Source organism: Marmota monax, unplaced genomic scaffold (assembly GCF_021218885.2).
Source record: "Marmota monax isolate L192 unplaced genomic scaffold, Marmota_monax_Labrador192_F-V1.1 WCK01_AAM20220418_F8-fsc00029, whole genome shotgun sequence".
NCBI lineage: Eukaryota > Metazoa > Chordata > Mammalia > Rodentia > Sciuridae > Marmota > Marmota monax.
Window position 1 is genome coordinate 710,639 of NW_026693024.1, and position 21,427 is coordinate 732,065.

At 34.3% G+C, this 21,427-nt stretch overlaps 1 protein-coding gene across 7 annotated transcripts in view; it reads right to left on the reverse strand.

Moving 5' to 3' along the window:
- Nucleotides 1-21,427, reverse strand: part of Exoc2 (exocyst complex component 2) — a 252,744-nt gene that overhangs the window by 146,209 nt on the left and 85,108 nt on the right. For all 7 annotated transcript variants that reach the window (XM_058582342.1, XM_058582341.1, XM_058582340.1 and 4 more), the window contains 3 exons: nucleotides 20,976-21,078; nucleotides 16,950-17,068; nucleotides 1,027-1,152 (listed from right to left, as the gene is read on the reverse strand). In XM_058582342.1, the coding sequence (XP_058438325.1) occupies nucleotides 1,027-1,152; nucleotides 16,950-17,068; nucleotides 20,976-21,078 (348 nt within the window). The remainder of the gene's footprint in view (nucleotides 1-1,026; nucleotides 1,153-16,949; nucleotides 17,069-20,975; nucleotides 21,079-21,427) is intronic.

Consider the following 21,427-nt stretch of genomic DNA (forward strand, 5'->3'; position numbering starts at 1 on the left):
AAATAAAGCTTCAGATCTGTATAGGGATTCTCTTAAGTTTTTTTTGCTGAGGACTAGGTCATGCATATTTGGAGTTCAAACACTTCACAAAGCTAGGTAAAGACCAATTAGGAAATTATAAACTCAACAATTTTCAGATATCACACAGGCCATGATAGAACTGAATTAATCTTAACTGCCTGGCTAGCATTATTTACAAGAAGACAACAAAACCCAGACACTCACCACTGAACATTCAGTGTGTGACAAACACTAACAACCACAAAAATCATTAGAAATACCCGAAAGCAAGGGAATGGGAATCATAGCTAGAAGAAAGAAGAAAAATTAGTTGACAGTAACAGATCCAGAAATGATACAGATAATGAAATTAATAGCTATTAACAGATATCTTTATATCATATTTATAATTTATAATATAATATCTATGGTGTAATATTCATATTATAATATCTTAAAGGTATAACTATCTTCAAATACTTAAGGGAAAACATGAAAATAACAAAGGAAGGGAAGATTTTAAAAAGACTAGCTGGGGGTATAACTCAGTAATAGAGCATATGCTTAGCCCTAGGTTCAATTTAGAGCAAACAAAGAAGAAAAGAACTTGAAAAGATGAGAAATATAGTACCTGACATTTTTAGGTTGAACATTAACTAATGTTGGGCTGGGATGTAGCTCAGCGGTATAATATCTGCTGAGCAAGCACAAGGCCCTGGGTTCAATCCACAGTAACACCAAAAAGGGGGGGGGGGGGGGTCAGAAAAGTTTAAATTGACTCTATAATAAAGCACTGAGTAAACCACAAGGAAAAGGGAAAAAAAGACCCTATCAATTAAATTTAATTACTGCACAGTTACTTAATAAGCACAAGAGGTAAGAATTGATAATATTTCATACCAGTTACATCACTAAATCATGGAATTTTCCAAGAAAAGGAAGAAAGTTTGAAATCATATGAGTACAGATTTAAAAGACCAAGTAAGTGTGTGTGTGTTGGGGAGGGAGAGGGGTGTTGACACCTACTGTCATCTCGACCAGACTGAAAGCTGCTGCCTCTCTTTAGTGATGCTGTCTGACTGAGGTGGCCCAACACAGAAGGTCGCACATCATTATCAAAATCCAGCATGGGACTGTGCAGGCCAGGGTTACCTGCAAGAGAGAGGTGATATTCCCATTTATTCTATACATTCTTACTTAATTGATTTAATGCACTGTTTCTCTGAGGCTACTTCTTGCTCTACTGTTCTAATCTTTAAATAAAGCATCTACTAAGTAAAATAAAAAATATTTTCTCTAAATAGCTTTAAAAATCATTCCTACCATGACAAATTTGGAAGACTTAATCCATTATTTTGAAATCATGTGGTATGTGTCATTTTAGACAGCAAGCATGAAAACTGGCAGGTAAGGCTGTAAACATTAAAACTGGGAGGAGAAATAATTTTTTGCAAAACAACTCGTTGACACTTGGAAAGGAAGGCATGGAGACCTGACTCATTTTTACAGCATAAATCTTCTCTGGCTTTTTCACAATTTCTATTTAAATTCCCAATCTCATCCTTTTTTTCTGGGATGTAGAATTTGATTCCATTTCTATTCCTGATACAGGCCATCTAATTTGGATCCTTTTTACTTCACAATGTTAATATTCCAAAAGCTGAACATTCTGATATTATCAAAAAATTTTCTTTCTTTTCCTAGGTAAATTTCACACAAAAATACTGTTTTCTTGATTCTCTTCCCAGAAGTCTTCCAGAAACCCTCAGGATAAAGGCTCTACCAGTTTTTTTCCATTCCAAATTATCCTGAAACTCAGGACACAATTTTTCTAAAATGGATCTCAAGAATTATAGGAATGGCATCACATAGTACTAAAAGAGTTTGTAAGGATATTGGTTTCAAGTGGTAAAATTTGCTTTGTTGCTCTGCAGAGGACCCTAGAAACACCACTTTAAGCGCTTTAGTGGAGAATTCGAAGATCTCCAAAATAAATGGAATTCAATGAGCATTTACAGAGCATTTACTACGCACAGGACAAAAAAAAAAAAACAACTTTAGGAGCTAGGGATCTTGCTCAGTGTTGGAGCATTTATGGGTACTTGCCCTAGCATGCATGAGGCCCTGGGTTTAATCCCCAGCACTGAAAAACCAAAACAAAACAAATAAAAAGCACCTTACATTTTCTTGCCTAATTTACTATCCTCTCCACTTGAAAGGCCTCACTCATGTTTCCTCTTCATCCATTTAAACCCTTGTCCTTAAAGATTCATCTTAAATTATAGCTACTGCACAGCCTCTAACTGTAACAACTAAAAGGGTTATCTATCTTTGCCCTCTGACAGAAGTCAATCAGAATGTACATAATTTAACAATTTCACATCTCCCTTCTGTTCATTAACAGTTATGTATTATTGCCTAGTCCCAAACCAGACCACTGTGTTCTCAGAGGTAATAACTAAATATTATATCTCCATATTCCAATAGCCATTGACCTTCCACAAATAACACCCTCAATGTATTAATGAGTGGTAAATTTCAAATTACTCACTGAAAACTGTATTCCCTGTTTTAAATAGCTTAAAAGAGCTTTAAAAACTTATGGATTTGTGTTCAGGTCAGGTGCTAAGGATATAACACATTTATAAATAAAAATAATTTATCATTTTAGTATGGTGATTTCCTTATTTTAATAAGAGAACAAGGTGATGATTTTATGCCACCAATGCTAGCTATCCAGTTACATTCAACAAGTTATTTATTGAGCTTGTCCTGTGTGCCAGGAATCAAAGGCCCTGGGAAAAAGGTGATAGATAAGTCCCTGCTCTCAAGGACTTTACCTTAGGAAGGTGGAGGCAAAAAATAGACCAGTAAATAAATAATAAAAACCTAGTATGAGTGCTATGCAGAGAATCTAAAGGAGTGAGGAAGCAGAGTGACTGGGTGATCAGAGAAACCCTGACTTCACAAGCATATGCTATCCTCATGTGCCACTGTACATAATACAGTACCAGGTAAATGTTACCTAGAATAGAAATTAAATCATTTGGACAGATTCTTTTAGTGGGATGCAAGTTTTTGAAGACTATCTTTGGACTGCTGTGTTAAATATATTACTAATTTGGAAAACTATTGCATTTAACACAAAGCTTATATAATTCAAAATGTTAAACAAAAAAAGACATGTGATGCAGAGTTTAAAAAAAAGTAAAGAAACAATATTTTTGTAAATAATTTTTCTATGTTAAATAGGAAGTTTGAGATTTTAATGATTTATGACATTTTACTTTGAAGTTTATATAGTTATTACTATTAATAGTAGAATTCAGTAAGTTAATATCAAAATATTAATTTTCTGATACACTTTAAAAGGAAACTCAAGAGGGGTCTCAAACTTAGCATCACATTACATCTATATCCATTTTTATCTATATTTTAAATTGTGTTTTAAAAAGTATAAGAGAATGTTTTAATTTAAAAATGTTACTTTTGCAGGTTTCAGTACTATAAATTTATGACAAAGAAGTAAAGTGCTTCCTAGTTTCCTGAAAAATATGCTATATAACATTCTACAAATAATACAATTATCACTGCATAAGTAGATTCTCAGAAAATCTTTTCCCCATAACTGATATCTTGACAACTTTAATTTAAATGGTTTGATATTGTATCATTTATGTAGTTTAAGTAAATCTTGAATTTTGAAACTGTTAAAAGACTGATTTATCTTTTTCTTTAATAACAGAAACTGTGTTAAGAATATGCTTTTGTTCTCTTAGAAACCACATCATCAGTTTTCTGTGATATCAGACAAAGAACATTAAACATAAACTAATTTCTTAATTGATAGCCTAGCGTCACCAGCAAGTATAACAGCAACACATGCCCTTATAGGACAAATCAGCATCTGGAACACATTTGTGAGACCTATTTGCGCTGAGTGACCAGAAAGTAGCACTGCGCCATTGCACCTAAATACATAAGCCTTGTAAACCAAGCAGTAGGCACTGACCTAGAAGTGCCATTTCTCTCCCTAACATTTGGCTCCTTTTCTCTGCTAAAAAGGAGGAGGAGGGCAACTTACAATGCATTATTGTACAGGGAATTAAAAGAATTTTGCTTTGCAGAAAAAGAGATGCAAACATTTTAAATGATTTGTTTCAAATTATTTACTACTAAGTGTTCAAAAAGGAAAACTTGAGGATTATGACACTTCTTTAAACTGTATGACTTGATATTTTACCTCACAAAATTATTACAAATATTAATTGTTTTTGACAATAAGTAAGCATTACTAAAAAAGAACAAGATGGAAAAAATCCATAATTTTTGTAAAATATAAAATCAGCAAAGGCTTTAAGATATTTTATAAGAGCCTGGTATGGTGGTACATGCCTATAATATCAACAGCTCTGGAGGCTGAGGCAGGAGGATCGAATTGCAGGTTCAAAGCCAGCTTAAGCAACTTAGAAAGACCCTGTCTTAAAATAAAAAATATATATATAAAGGGATAGGATGTGGCTCAGCGGCTAAATGCTGTTGACTTCAATCCCAGATACCAAAAAAATTTTCTTAATAAAATATTTCACAAGAAATTAGCCTATTTTATCTTGATTGTATTACCTTAGAATATGTTAGCAATGTGTTTAAGAGAAATGTAAAGACATTATAAAGTTATATGTGAGAGTATCATATGCAACTAAAAATGATGTTATTTTGTATATTTTTCCTGAAAACCTAAATTTTCTTCCCATTGACAGTTAGCTGAGGATTAGTGTTCAACTATATCCATACTACTTCGATTTTTCATTAGAATGCTTGCTTGCAATAAAACCTTGTGTAGGTGACCGAGACTGAAGTTTTTATAAAGCTGTGTTTGACTTTCCTTTTCAAACTAATACTAGAGATATGATAAATTGTGGTAAAAAGGTGTATTAAGAATTGTAATGCAAAAAATAATGAGAGCTCATGTAAACAAATAAATAAAAATTTAAAAATATATATGAATTTTGAAGGGTAATTTCTTTTCTTGGCAGTAAATTTCCCCACTATTTTTTTCTGAATGGAAAAACAAAACTTTCTTTTTCTTTAGTGCAAGGGATCAAATCTAGTGCCTCATGCATATTAAGCAAGTGCTCTATCACTGAACTACTTCCCATCAGATGGAAACTTTTAAGAAGAAGATTTTGTCAAATAGGAAGTTATTACTTTTACCCTCAATGAAAATGTTTATGTTATGCCCTCATTTGGGCCAATACTAATTGTTCCCTATATAAGACAGTAGGGCAGGGATTAATTCTATGAAGAAGTCTCGTGACTATATAGGTGGTGTGGGGTTCTATAGCACTTAGTCACAGGCCTATTCTGTAAAACGTACCTATAAAACATTAGTGCTTAAACCATGCATTTTGTAAAAACTTCTTGAGCAGTAAAATTCTGATCCTGTGATTCAAAGTTTGAGTATAAAATTTTAAATCATCATTACAAACAAAATTGGAAAAAAAAGTTTATTCTGCTTATTATTCCTACACTTTAAGAAACTCATCACTGGTCTTATCTTAAAAGTATAAAAAGTTTGCCTCTACATATACAGCAAATGTGAAAATTATGCCTTAAAAGGAAATTATATCACACAAATATTAAAGGTAAATATTAAAGGTACTTCATTAGAATTTTGTGATATTATTTTATGGATTTTAGAGCTTGGCTAATTTTAAAGACACTAAGCACAGTAACCAATAAGTATTCTCAAATGAATAAACTTAAGATAAAAAATTATACACTGCAGTCTGTCAAAATTATCTGAGAAATAACTACAGGGTCAAGACTACTCTGGAGTAATTTCAAGTAGGCACAAACCCTATGGCGTGAAAAATCATTATAAAGCATTTCTAGAAATTCTACTATGTATTATTCATAAGAAAAATGGTACAAACAAAATTCTAAGAGTTCTTAGATCTGGCTTTATCTTTTAACTTCCACAAACTAGTATTACAATAGTTACAATTTTACCAATATAAATGATACATCTCATCTACAAAAAGTTGGAAGAAAAAAATGCTTTACCTAATTGAGATGAAGCAACACACACACACACACACACACACACACAAACTATACTTGGAAATAATTGACAGTAAAAATTCAATCTCATTTCTCCAGTTACATAAGTTTCTATAATATCTGATAGCAACATTGTTAAAAGAAATTCTTAAGCCCAATAGTAGAGCACTTGCTTCACATACATAAGACCCTGGGTTCGATATCCAGTACAGAAAAAAAAAAAAAAAAAAAAAGTCAAAAGGAATTATTTTTCTAATTGTGAGATGTGAGCATTGGATATATCTGACAAATTATAAACAAGCATAAAATTAGTTTTTAAATACTGTATAAATGCAGTACAGAAATTTGGCTTTAACAAGAGAAAAACAATGGAAAATTTGTTTAAAAGTTGCAGGAGTTACTTTCTTCAGAACAATACCAGTCACTTCACTATATTACAATATTTACCAGTAAGTGTGAGGTCCTGAATCATCAATAAAAGACCAAGTTAAAACATTTGCTATTTTTTTCTCCAGCAACTATGATATTTCTACTAGGTTAAAAATAGTCCAGCTTTATGCTCATCTATAGATGAGGAAAGATCTCCCACAAAGCTCAAAAACTCAAGGATTTATACTAAAACTCTGAATCCTACAACAATCAGTCAAAAAAAAAACAAAAAACTGAGGAGGACTTTAAGAAGACTATAGAAAAATGCTTATTATACCTACATTCCATAAGACTTCAGGAAACCTTATCACATATTGCTCAAATCCTTTCAGCTCAAGCTGTGCAAGGTTTTGCCTATTTTAAATGCAAATAACTGTCAATATTTTTTTAACAGGGGTCTATACAACATAAAGTGCAGAAGAGACATTCTGAAGGCAAGCCTGCAGATGTGCAGCCAGGTGAATAAGTTTACTATATTTTCTCATCCTTTATGCCTGTATAGCAAGTTTTCTCACAGTCCACAATGGACTGATCTATAGCCCCGGGACTCTCAGAAGGGCGGCTGACTTCCTCACCGCCCTTGAACACCTTTGAACACATTTTCCTGTGCACAGCGGGCCCTTGTCCTGTGCTGCAGCCTGACCACCCACTGTTGCTTGTTGACCAAACATGCAGACCAGGAGCCTCCACAGACAGGCAGGATGGGATTCCTTTCAAGCACACCACACAGAAGAATTTCAATGCCAAAGCTGGGGTGGGGGTGGGTGTATCAAGGCAGAATTACAAATTCCTTAAAAATTAGACCTGTATCAACAGATAAAAATGCTCTCTTTGATCTTCTGATTCTCTCTATATTGAAAATTTTGATAGGGACATTTTCTCAATTTAAAAAAATCATTTAATCCAAATTAAACCAAGGGAGTCAATAGTTAACCATGACCCATGTTAACTACTTCATTTTGGATAGTCTTTAGCAGGTCCTAGGCCACATTTCTGATGTACATTTCAACACCACTCAAAACAATACACAAAAAAGTATATATACTTTAAAAACAAAACTATGTGAACTTTCAAGAAGCCTTTTTAGCTAACTGGTTAGTTAAGCAAGAACCTTATATTTGTAATAAGTAAAACGGGTAAGTAACCAAAATGTTTATGTTTTTATTAAGTTCCTATGCTTTTTGGCAGTTATATATAGATTACATAGAGAAAATATTATCTAGAATATAAAAGTAAAAAATTGTTACAAAAAATGAAAGAATATAGAATTAAAATACTTGTAATGATCAATATTTTTAAATTACCAAGTGTGAATTCAATGTGTATTTGACATTCAATGTCACACTTTTCTTTCCACTAAGAAGAGAGGACCGGGTTAGGCATGAAATGGCTCCCAGCTGCAAGAAGTCTTCCTCCAGATGTACAGTAAGCCAAGGTTGTAGAAAAGAACCAGCTGCTAGGATAACCCACTGAAAAGGTCCTTTGACATCGCCTTTTTTGGCCTGTCTGATCTAAAAAAAGAGATTGCTTATTGTAAGGTGAATAGAATCTATTATAAAGCAGAAGATACAGAGTCCGTAATCCAATTCTCTCCTATGATATTCAACAGCTGTTATTTTACCATACAGGATCCGAAATGCTATTCCAAAAGTAAATCAAGTTCTTAATCCTAGGTTATTGACTTTAGGGGAAAAAAAGTACCTAAATTACTAGTATCATTAGTCATAATTTGAAACTGGAGAATAAAACTTTCTTTTCAAATTAGATTTCTAAACAATCTACAATCATTATGTTAAAAAAAAAAAACTGCTGATCTGCATTTTGGCAATTAGAACCATTTATGCAGACTTGTACTACTTACTATAAGAGTGACAATTTCTGATGGTATGCATTCCAAACCTAATTCATGGTATATTAAATATCAACTTTTTTTCTTCTCTCTCTCTCTCTCTCTCTCTCTCTCTCTCTCTCTGAGGAAAAAAAAAAAGCAGGAAACTCAAGACTCTTGCTTTGCTTAAAAAAAAAGACAATTTGATTGCACTCATAAATGGTACTTTTCCTTTATTTAATTCCCTACCCTGAATTTACTTTCTCCCTGTATGGCTTCTAAATCTTAAAGCAGGTAAATAAAATCCTACTAAGCTTTCATATTCTGAGGCCAATTTTTAAGACTGTCATCACAACATGAAAAAGAACAAGTATATAGGTGAATCAACTGTCAGTCCAACCCAGAAGTCCTCAATGTTGGATAGAACTTAGTTGTAGGTAGTAGCAGATGGAAATCAAACTAATATCCCCCATCAGTACTTACTATAATTCTGCCTTTCCTTTTTTGTTGTTGTTGTTGTAACTGAAGTTTATCATTCCAGGTTCATTTAGTAATAAACACTCAGGAGAGAAACTACTTTTTAAATCTCCAGAAATTAAACTACATAACAGAAACTTAAATATCTACAAACTCATTATATCAGCTTTTAAAAATTATAATTATATTAATTTAATATATGTATAACAACACCCTTTGACTGTCTTTTTGACTATGGAAATATTTTTATAGTTCCACAGAAAATTCTACTACTGACAGTTTCCTAATGGAGGCTGCAGTTTAATCCAGCATATAGAAAGTCTCCCTAACCCTGCATTAGGGCAATACCAGAATTATATGTGTAAATCCCACTTATTTAAAAATGTACATGTACATACATACATAATATATATAACATGTACATACAGATCACAGCTTTATTTTTTAAGTATCAAGGAAAAATACAGTTCAGTTTTACTGTGTAAATTAACAAAATCATAGGCAAATTACAATAATATAACTTACACATATATTTTATGAGCTTCAGTTGAAAATATGGGGTTTTTGTATCATAAGGTCCTTGAGAAAACATAAACATTTTTATTTCTTTCAGCAAGTATTTAACAATCTGTTGAATGTTTGAAATCAAAGAGAAACTGAGCATTGTATAAATGTATTTCCTTCTGTTATGAGGTTATTTTTAAGAATTCATTGCCTACTTAAGCTACGGGCTCCTATTCTAAATGTTCCCTCTATTGGGACCCAATTCTAAGATGCCTTTTGGGGAATCTTAATTAAGCATATTTCTGAAAGAAGGGAATTACTCTATGAGAAGGCTGATGACTTTTTCCTCAAGTTATTAAGACATAGCCAGCCTATATCTGAAGAGTTAAGCTCAAATTCACTCTCAGAACAAAGAAAAAAAATACCTTTGAAGGCCACCTTTAAAAATCCTGTTTAGAACGCCAGTAGGGGGTTAACCAAAGGGCTTTTCCTGGCAGGAAACCTGAAGACTTACTCTAATTTTGGACCTATTTCACAGGAATTTCAAGAGATAATTGACACTTCTCATAAAGTGGTTAAGTTTAAGGTGTACAATGATTCAGGGCACAAGGCTGCTTTGAATGCAGGGGACCAGAAGCAAAATGGTTACCCTGTTGAGGCTGGAAAAAAACAGAAGTCAAAGTCTTCCATCAACATTTAAGCTTTCAAACAGGGTTTTATCTTTGTTCTTGTTTCTTTTGACTAGTTTTGTTCCCCCCATCTTTTTCTCCAGTAGAAAAATCAGAAGATCACATTTGGGCTACAGTTGTCAGGCCCCAGAAGAGGAGAGAGGGATATCTGGGGATGATGGCCAGGTGTGTTGAAGATGCAGGGACAACCTCCTGCTCTGCTTTCCCAGACTGTAACCTGAAGAGCACCATCTGCTAGGGTCCGTGTATATTATTACTATAAAAACTGGAATCCGGAGAAGGGTCTAATGCAGTACTCATAGGAATATCCACCTTACGGCCACCTCTGATGCCAAATGCTTCATCTACAAGAGAGTCTTTCTTACAAAAAGGCAGCTTTGTATGTAGGGCTGTGGTCTCTGAAAATCTATCATCATCTTTGCTCATTAAATTTTCTCTGAAGACCACAAGACTAAATACAATTAACATTTCTCCCAAACCCACATGCAAAGACTTTTTAAAAAATATTTATATGTAAATTAGAATTTCTTAGATTCATACATAAAGACCAGCTTTACTTAAAAATACACCAAGAATTCTTTTCCTGCTGGAAACACTTAAAATTAATCCATTTAAAATTGAGTTTTATTTCACAAAATTGTCTCAGTTTTTTACCATTTTCTACCTATGGGTTTACTTAAGCAATTACACCTATTTCTTTTCTTCAGTTTTAATAGTCTAAGTACAGTTATTATGATAGAACTTAAGATGTACTTTCTTTAGAAGGCAACAGGCTTTCATTTTCAAAGTATATTCCTGACAATAACCTAATAAAATCAACATAGCTTTACAACAAAGTACTAGATGAAATGCAGGCACTGTCTTTTTTAGGGACACTCCTAAGCAATTCCTGGCAGAATATGAATCACCTTTTCAAAATGCTTGAGACTTCAGTGTACAGTTATAGTCAGTTCAAAGAAACCAGCAACTGCCAAGCAAATAAGTAAACACCCTGTCACTAGGCAGTGAGGATCAGACCAAGTCACAAAAGTACAAAAGTGACATCAACTGGGAGATGCTGGCCCTACCTTTTTCCATCCCTGTCCCCATAAATCTTTCAGCTCTGCTGGGAAGATAGTAGGCCTTCCCAAACATAGCTTTAATATTTCCCAGGATGACTTCTAGTCACTGGATATTTTCTCATTCACCTCCATTTTCTCAACATGTTGACTACTGAAGCATTTATTTATACTTGATATATAATTTTAGAGGTTACTAATTATGTTTACATAAAATTTCTTCAATAGGGTTTATCTAAATATAAGCAAAATAACATCAAAAGTAATAGAAATTAGAAACAGCTCATCTAGCTTGGATAGTTTCAGGCACAGTAGCTCTTTATGATTTACCAAACATCAATTTGCCTTACCTGCCAGAAAAATGCCAATTTGCTTTGACATCATATTCAGAATTCTGTATGATAAAATATGCTCCAACAATGTAACACAGAGAAGTATTGTGTCTTCTGGCCTGGGGAAATGAGTACAGTCTGGTAGAAAGGGAAGAAATCTGCACACTCACTTGCTAGTTCTGCCCTCACTCAAAACACAGACAACTTGGGTCTGTCACCTGGCTTCTCAGGGATACCTTAATCACATGAAAGGGATTTATAGTCATCTATTGAACCAGACAATTTCTCCAGTTTCTTTTTTTTTTTTTTTTGAGGCAGGGTCTCACCAGACTACTGAGGTTGGTCTTGAACTTATGATCCTCCTGCCTCAGCCTCCTGGGACACAGGGATTACAGCTTTGCACCACAATGCCTGGCCCTTCTCCAGTTTCTTCTGATGGAAAGTCCAAATGATATTTTGTGGATCTTTCTATATATTGCCTTATATTTACATTATATATAATTAGAGTAATCATAAAATATCTATTAAAATAACTATATAACAGTTATAGATTATATGAAAGAAAAATTGTGTTCATTCCCAGCAAATTTATAATTAAGTCTAAAATTTATGTAAACACAACCATACATACAGCAAACATAATTATATTACCTACACAAATGTAGGTTAAGTGTATATTGAAGAGATAACATGTATCCAACAATATATACATATATTAATGATGACAGAGAAAAGCATCTAAGTACAAACTGGCCAAAGCCAAAACATATTTTAACACTGACTGATTCTTCTTCCATTCTAGGAAACACAGTTTACCTACATCTATGGCACATTCATCATTTGGCTTTGCACAAGTATCAGTCAAAAAGTGATGGTATCAATATACTTGAAAAGATAGAGGTGAAAAAAAAAAAAAACAATAACCCAATCAATAAACAGGCAAAGGAACTGAACAGACACTCCACAGAAGAAGAAAAATGAATGATCAAGAAAAATATATGAAAAAAATGTTCAACATCACAAACAATTTAGAGAAATGCAAATTAAGACTACATGGAGATTTCATCTCATTCCAGTTGGAATGGAAGTTATCGAGTATATAAGTAACAATAAATATTGGCAAGGATGTGAGGCAAAAGGTACACTCATACACCGCTTGTGCTAATTGGTGCAATTCTGGAAAGCAGTATGGAGATTCCTCAGAAAACTTGGAATGGAACCACCATTTGACCCAGTTATCCCACTCCTCAGCATATACTCAAAGGATTTAAAATCAGCATACTACAGTGACACAGCTACATCAATATTCATAGCAGCTCAATTCACAATAGCTAAGCTATGGAACCAACTTAGGTGCCCTTCAATTGATGAATGGATAAAGAAAATGTGGTACATGTACACAATGGAATATTACCCAGCCATAAAGAAGTATAAAATTATTGCATTTGCTGGTAAATAAACAGAACTGGAGGCTATTCATGCTAAGTAAAATAAGCTAATCCCCAAAATACAAAGGCCAAATATTCTCTCTGATATATGGATGTTGACTCACAAAAGTCAGTGGGGAGGGAAAAGTGGAGGTTCACCAGATTGGACAGGGGGAAATAGGGGGAAGGAAGAGGGCATAGGAGTAGGAAAGATGAATAGGACATACCTTTCGTATGTTCATATATAAATACATGACCCGTGTAACTCCACATCATGTACAACCACAAGAATGGGAAATTATAATCTATATATGTATATATGTCAAAATACATTCTACCGTCATGTATAAGTAAGAACAACAAATTAAAAATTTACAAAAAAATGATAGAGGTGAAATTAAACTGTTTATGAGTTTAAAAATTAAATGAATATTTGATAATAAATTATTGATATTTCAAGTACGATGATAATTTTTAAAAGACTCCTTATCTCTGAAAAGTACATTGAATTAGCTATGAATGAAATGATGTAACCCACTTCAACATAATCCAAAATGGGAGAGCTCACAACTATTGAAGTTATGGTGGGTTCATGGAAAATTATTCTATTGTCTTTCTTGCTTTTAAATATGCTTGGGAGGCTAGGGGTATGGGCCAGCAGTACAGCACTTTCCTAGCATGTGCAAGGCCCTGAACCCAGTTCTCAGCACCATGCAAAACATATACAAGGAGAGTTTTGAGATTCTCTAAAATGAAACAATTAAATTACTTCTGACCTGAACACAAAAGACCATACTACTCTTCCAATTAAAAGGTTCTTATATATTAGGATTACCTAAATTATTTCTATTAGTAGCATTTACTGACAATGAAAAAGGGCACTGTTGCACATGAACATCTGAAGAAAATTAAAGTATAACAAAAATTTACTAATTCATTTGGGAAATCTATCCTGTATTATCATGAAATTTATAGAATAAAATCAGATCCCAGAAATTCTGATATTTTCATACCAAATTTTGAGTTCAGATTGTTTCCTATATGCGTAAGTAGGAAAATTTTTTTGTCAGACCACATATTTTGTGTGTATCCTTTGAACATGGCCACCATATTTACCACCAACTTTGATGGAGAAGGATAGCATTTACTGAGATGTATTACAAGTCTGTAATAGTTCCCCACACCAATCTAGATAGCAGACAGTCATCATTTGGGTTCAACTGAGGTATCACCTTCTCTAGGACACTTCTTTGCACTTTCCCCAAGCCAGTCTGTGTATCCTTGTAATATGATTTCATAAAATTCTGCACTCTACACTTCATAATCCTTTTTACAATTATAATTAAACACATACTTATATGATTTCAAAAATCATACATCTATCCCACCAAACTCCAAGATCTAAGAAGCCTTCTCACCACAGCACTTCTAGCCCCCAGAACCACAAACAGTAAATGCACCAATGATCAACCCTGGCTGCAGCTGACTCACCTGGAAGCTTGAAAAATACTGCCACCTGGTCTCACCTCCAGAATCTAATACAATTGGTATGGAATTGATGGGTGTCGGATTCTGGAAATCTAGGAATTCTGATGTGTAGTCAAGATTGAAAGCCTACTAAACAAGTAGACTAAAAAATTACTAGTTAAATCAACAGAGAAATTAGTATGTTAAGACAATCTTAAGTATTCCCAAAGACTAAGGTCTCTGTGTCTTATTTGCTATCATTTTCCCTTGCTACAAATGTAAAATAATTAATGATATCAATAGAAATATTGATATGGCATCAACAGAGAGATATTCGTGTTTTTTGAAATATCAAACACAAAAAAGAACAAGAATCAAAACTGGTAAGTACTCAAATCCAAGCCAAACAATTCATGACAAAATTAAGCTATAAATAAATATAGGCAACAACTGTTATCTTTCTGGGCCAGGACTGTTCTCATGTCATTTCACCTAACTCTTCTGGGACCTGATGATCACTACAACTCCTCATTTTACGTCATCTACTCAGGAGTTCAGGCCACTGACAATACATTTGCCAAGGTCACCAACAGCAGCCTTGGTGCCCAATCTAGAGGACATTTCACTCTTACTTTCCACTTCAATTTAAAAACTTCAATAACTCCCTCCTTTTGGTTTTGTGGCTGTAGGCCTTCCTTTTTCCATCTTGTCCTGATAACCAACCTGTCATCATCTCCTGTCCAGGTTTCTCTTCTACTAGCTCCTCAGGATTCCATTCTTGGTTTTCTTCTCTTTTATCTTTTTGAATGAGTGCATCAACTCCTAAGAATCATCCATGTGCAACCATACCCAAATCTCTGGCTCCTTTAAGTACAAATACCTTCTGGGTATCTCTACTTGCATGTCAAACAATTCCAAATCCACCTATCCAAATGAAAGGAGGGAAAAAATCACATTTTTCCTCTAAGTCCCTTAACTCAATAATACCATCATACTAGTAAATTACCACAATCAGATGCCTGAGAGTCATCCTTCATCCCCTCCTCCTCTTCCTCATTCTTCCAGTACCTAGTCATATCTATCTACTTTCTAAATAGCCCTGTAATCTACACACTTCACATTTCCAACACCTCCATGCTAGGTCAGATGCCAGAATTATCATACTAGCTTCTAACCAGCTTCCCTGCTTGGGGCTTATTCCCTCTCATTGATTCTGTATATGAAAGCCAGAGTCATCCTCTCTTTAAAAAAAATAAGTTTAATCATGTCTTTCACCTTTTGAAGTCTTTCAATGTCTCCCTACTGCCAAACTACTCAAAGCAGCTAACAAAGTCCATTATCTGGTGTGTCCTAATTCGAGTCTCAGTTCCTCCAATTCTAATCACTTTCTTGCTCCAGGCATACAAAATTCAGTGGCTTTCCCTTGCTCCAAACCTAGTACTCTTCCTGGAATGATCTTTAACTCTTTCTTCTTCTACTTGAAATCATCAACACAGGTAGCCTTTAGACCTCAGAGTCAATAAATTTCTTTCATATCTTATAATATTATTTCCCTGACCCCAAAACCCTAAATTAGGTTCTGTTCCTAAGTGCTATGACAGCATTAAACACTACCCCAATCTTAAAATATGACATAGTACACAGTATCCTTATAGCCAACCAGAATGTCTCTTCCATGATGTTGTAAACCTGTATGAATCAGCCCCTTGTCAGTTATACTGGCCACCCACAGTATCTGGGAGCATGGTAGACATTCAATATATTAATATTTGTTGAATGCCAGGATTATACAAATAAGTCAATAAACCTTCATGAAAACAATTTCATGCAGGTTTAACTTGTCTCTTCAAACTCACCTGAGGGCCTTTGCTCAAGTGGTTCCCTTTCTCAGGCTGGGTGGAGTCTGCCTGATAAGCCACTTCCAATTCTTAGCTAAAATGAAGCATTCCAGAGATACTTTCCCAAACCAGTCATCTAAAGCACTTTCCTCAGTTACTCCCCCACAGAATACCTTTTGTTTGCCTTTTTATCATTTGTCTCAATGTTTTTATTGTTACAGGTTTAATGACTTTTCCCTCCTGTGAATTCAATGAGGCATGGCTTGGGTCTTATTCATCACTATCTATTTAGTAATTGGAATTTGTCTGGTATGCAGTATAGATCAGCATATATCTGATGAAACAATTAGCAAGACTAACGTTTATCAAGAATTACTGTCATTTCTAGAGCATCATGCTGACTCCAATGAAATTTTAAATGTTCCTTACAACAAACTCTTGTCAATCCTGTTAACTGGTCACAAAAGCAAACATATTAAAAAAGTTTTCACCCATGGGCTGGGGATGTGGCTCAAGCGGTAGCGCGCTCGCCTGGCATGAGTGCGGCCCGGGTTCGATACTCAGCACCACATACCAACAAAGATGTTGTGTCCGCCGAGAACTAAAAATAAATAAATTTTTTGAAAAAAAAAAAAAAAAAAGTTTTCACCCTTCCCTCTGTTTCCAGCTCGTAAGTACAATGTTAAAAAGCGGAGAGGGGTTAACAATAGCAACAACAATGGGACAGGTACAGATACCAAGAAAAATAGGTAATCATTCCCTTAATTATTAAGCATTCCCAAAGAATATTAAAGTGATGTAAAGGAATAGCATATACATCAGAAAAGAAACCCTTGCCTTTCAGGTCTTTCACATAGCCTTCCTTGCAGTTGTGCATGAGCTGAAGGATCCACTTGTGCTGGGCTCCAATGCATTGCCAGGCAGGGTCACCAGGAGCATGAAGGTCAGACAGATACCTTAAAAAAAAGCAAGCCCACGGCTTTTTCTGTTATAAGTGAGTGCAAAAAGAAAATCAAGCATATTTTAAAATCAGTACCTTTTTTTTAAGAAAAACTAAAATTGTATTAATGAGTAAAGCATTTGTCAATACTATATTAAGTATCTAATTTGCAAACAAGATCAAATTTCTTTTCATGCAAGAATAACAAAACTGTAATTTTTAATTGGCTCTTTGTATAAAGATAACTAAAAAGACAAAGACAACTTGACAAAGACAAAGTGATCCTATTGACATGGTGAGGCTTTTCCTTTACATCTAATAATCTACATTTAGTTCTCAGACTATGCCTACTCTGTTTGAAATCATTACATGAAAGACCCGGGGCAAGCCAAGAACACTGGTTTAAAGAACTGCAACTGTTACAGCCACCAGATGGCAGTGTAACACAGCTTATTAAGAGCTAAAACAAGACTGCTTTCTCAACATGAAGCAATTTGGTAACAAACTAATTCATCACTGAGAAAGTGTTTCTCTAGAATATATATGGATAGTTTCTTATTTTAAAAGTTTTTAAAATATTTTATGTCTCTGTGTATAAAATACGCAAATCCATATAGACACTTTAAATATATTACAGTTAAAAAATTTCTATCAAATAGTATTCAAGATAAGGCATTCATACGTCACAAAATGTATGAATACAACAAGTTAAAAACCAATTAAATCAAATCAAAAAGCATATTCGAATAAATTTATTGTCTTAAAATTATTCTTAAATAATAGGCTATCCTTTGTCTTGTGGTTAAAGATTTTTGGTCAATGATAAATATTCATTAATAACTACAAGCTGTGACCTCTAGCCAAATCTCAATCACTCATGCCTGATGCTCCCTCCCAATTTTTTCAGTAGCCAGTACTCATTACTCAGACATCTCAATTAGCAGCTAATTAGAGGAGAAACAAATCAATTTCATAATAAGTTAGCAAAGAAGATGTTGAGAAGAAACATGACATCATATTGAGAAACTATCCACAACAACCCCAACCTCCACTAGCTATTGGATTCCTGTTTCTGAGAATGTCTAGGCATTTGATCATCTACAGAGGGCCATTTCACAGCATGGATCACACTGCACTTGACAGGCTTCCTGCCCTTCTCCTCCTGATGACTGTGGGTAGGTTTCAAACAGGCGATGTGTCAGAGTTGACAAAGACACAAGTCAATTAAAAGGAAGAATTTTACTAATATTAAGATACCACCTAAGAGCTGAGGTTGTGGCTCAGTGGTTGAGCACTTGCCAGCACGTGAGGAGCCCTGGGTTTGGTCCTCAGCACCACATAAAAATAAAACAAAACAAAATAAAGGTATTTGTCCATCTACAACTAAAAATATATATATTAAAATAAAAAGACATCACCTAAGTCTCTTTATCTGAGAATAATCTCCTAATAATCATAGGGAATTCCTTCCAAAGCTTTCAAAAACCAATCTGATTCTTCCTCTCACACAAGACTTTCCTATTTTATTATCTGTAATGCAAATATAACAAATAATATATTGTGTCTACTCTTCCCAAAGAACACACGCTTCTTTCTTGCTGGGAGTAACTGATTTCAACAAGCTTACTAAATAGGTTTGCTATGCCTCCAAATATTTCTGCAAAACTCAGATCAGTTCAGTTCAATTCAGCTTATTCCATCCTCTTCCAATAAGTTTCTTCTTTTAGTATGAAGCTTAAAACTAATAGTTTCCTTATAAAGATCTTTGTTTAGAATTATGATGTTTAAAACTACACATTAAAGAATATTTTTTATGAAGGCTTTTGAGGGAAAACATTCCAAAAATGATGGACATAGGCTTAATAATTTTCATATTTAAGAGTAAAAATTTTAAATTCTATATGCCGATTTTTACAAATTATCAGAAACAGGGTCACACTTAGATGGAAAGGAGTAAATGGAGCTTGGTTCTTATTAAAGTTAACAAGTTCTCTACCAGATCAAGACAGAATGAGAAGTAAAACTAATCATGAAGATTTACATTTGATAAAATAATGAATAAAGAGTAAGACACCACAGCAAGTAATCTGATTTTCACTTCTACCATGCATAAAATGGATCACAGAATACTAACACTCTGTTATTTTTGTTAATAATAAAGCTGTTTCCATTCCCACCTTGTGCTCTCAGTGTCTATCACCATAGTTTTTAAAACCCAACAGATACTTGATCTGGTTCTGATCTTATTTTCTACTTATTAATGGCTAAAATTTTAATTAGAAAAAAGTAATCAAATTGCTTAGTGTCTTCTCAAAGCATCAGAAATAAAATAATGATGAAAACAACTCAACCATTGTTGACATCCTTGTTGTTTTTCCTTTAAAATGAAAGGGGAAGAAAGCAGCAAAATAGGCCATCTAAAGACATCTCTTCTGACCCTACCATCTTTTAAATGATGTTCAGGAATAAAAAACCTGATCATATGAACTGGCCATTATCCATACAGACAGTAATTTACCTATAAAGAAATTTTATACTCAGTAAAGTCTCACATATTACTGCAGGCAAATTTAACATAACAAATGAACTGCTAGGTGAATCTATAGAGAAAAATCTGTAAAGTAGCAGAGGGGAACAGAGCAAGGAAGAATCGGGGCACCTGTTCCTCATCAATGTGTCCTGGACAACACACTCCACCTTACCAAAATTATTTTTTATATGTAGAAAATAAAACAATTGGATAACTAACATGTAGTTTATTTCCAGCTTTAAATTTATACAGTTCTATGAGCCAGAAAAGTCTGCTGTAGACATTCTTTCCTTAAGGAGACAACACGGAGAAAAGCCAGGATAGGCTTTGAACCAGACCAACAGTAGAAGTAATCCTACTAGTGTGTGCTGGGCAAGCTTTGCTTTCTTCACCTGTGTAACAGACACAATGCAAGTACCCTTTGCTAAGAGAGGAAACACAGAATGCACCCAGGGCAGTGCTCAGGCACAGGGTACACTTTCTGCAGTGGCAGCAACTGACTTTACTGCTCATTCTGTCCTATTCCCCAAGCCTCTCCTCACCTTCCAACTAGACAAAACTAGTGTGTACCAATGCAGTGGCTCGTGCTCCCAGTTTCCCTCATCATCAGGACAAGGTCTGAGTGTAAACTCTTGGACCCTCCACAACTGCACACACAGAAGCTTTTAGAACAGATCCTTCTCCTATGCCTGCAGAGTATTTTCAATGATCACATGATAATCACAGCCAAATGCATATATGCCTATAGTTAACTATAATGAACAGCTAGTTCCATCATGAGATACTGCTTCTTCCTGAAGACTCTTCATATCCTATGAAGTCCACCTCTTTTAATATTATTGCTATTTTTAAAAAAGTATTTCTATTTAGTAACAATATTTATCTTATTGACCATTAAAGGCTTGTAAATCAGATAGATACTCAAGGGCAAAACTTTCCAGAACTTTCTTCACTATTGAGCCATGGGACACTCCTATGGCATGAATAATTTCTCACACAGCATAAGACAGTATTATTCTCTTTAAACCATACAGAGAGCCCCTACTTCATGAACTATGGTATTCACAGGGTGTGGCACCACACCATCCCACAAAGTTAGGTAACCCACAGGAGGAAGAGGTGACTAAGCAATAGGGCTACTGTTCCTTTGCCAAACTGGCAGGATTTTCTAGCTTTAAAAAGTAAATACTATGTAACTACTCCCAATTTATTGGTATTCAAAAGAATTTTGGTGTCCTATACCAAAAACCCTAAATTTCTGCTATTTGGCTTCTCTTTTACCATTTTATCAGCAGTCTACTAATTTCCCCCAAATCAGTGTTAAGGGTTACCTGACACATCCAATACCAAAACAGATAAAGGTGATTCCTCAGAATTCTTGCAAAAGTTTTACCTTATATAGCGTTTTTGGTCATGTAAGGTTGATGGTGTCTCAAGCAATTTATCCAGAAGTAATTCTCGTAAAGCTTCTATTCGTGTTTCTACTTCAGCATAATCTATTTTTAAAAAGAATACACAAGATTCGCAGAATTAAAATTTAAAATCAAATTTCAGAAAGCAGATGGTTCATTTTGACTAAGAAGAAGTACAGGAACCTTTGGAAGTGATCAAAACACCATCTTGAGTGTGTACGTGGGCATGTATTTTTGTTAGAAATAAATGACCTATAACTTGTAAGGTCTGTGCATTTAAGTAAATATAAATTTTACCACAGAAAAGAAATAAAATTATGATTTCTGAATTCTTACATATTTCATTTTTAGTAAACCCTATAATATTTCTAATTTATGGGAGTTTAAACATGGGGCATTTTAAGCTTTTCTTATACTCTGTAAATCCAGTATT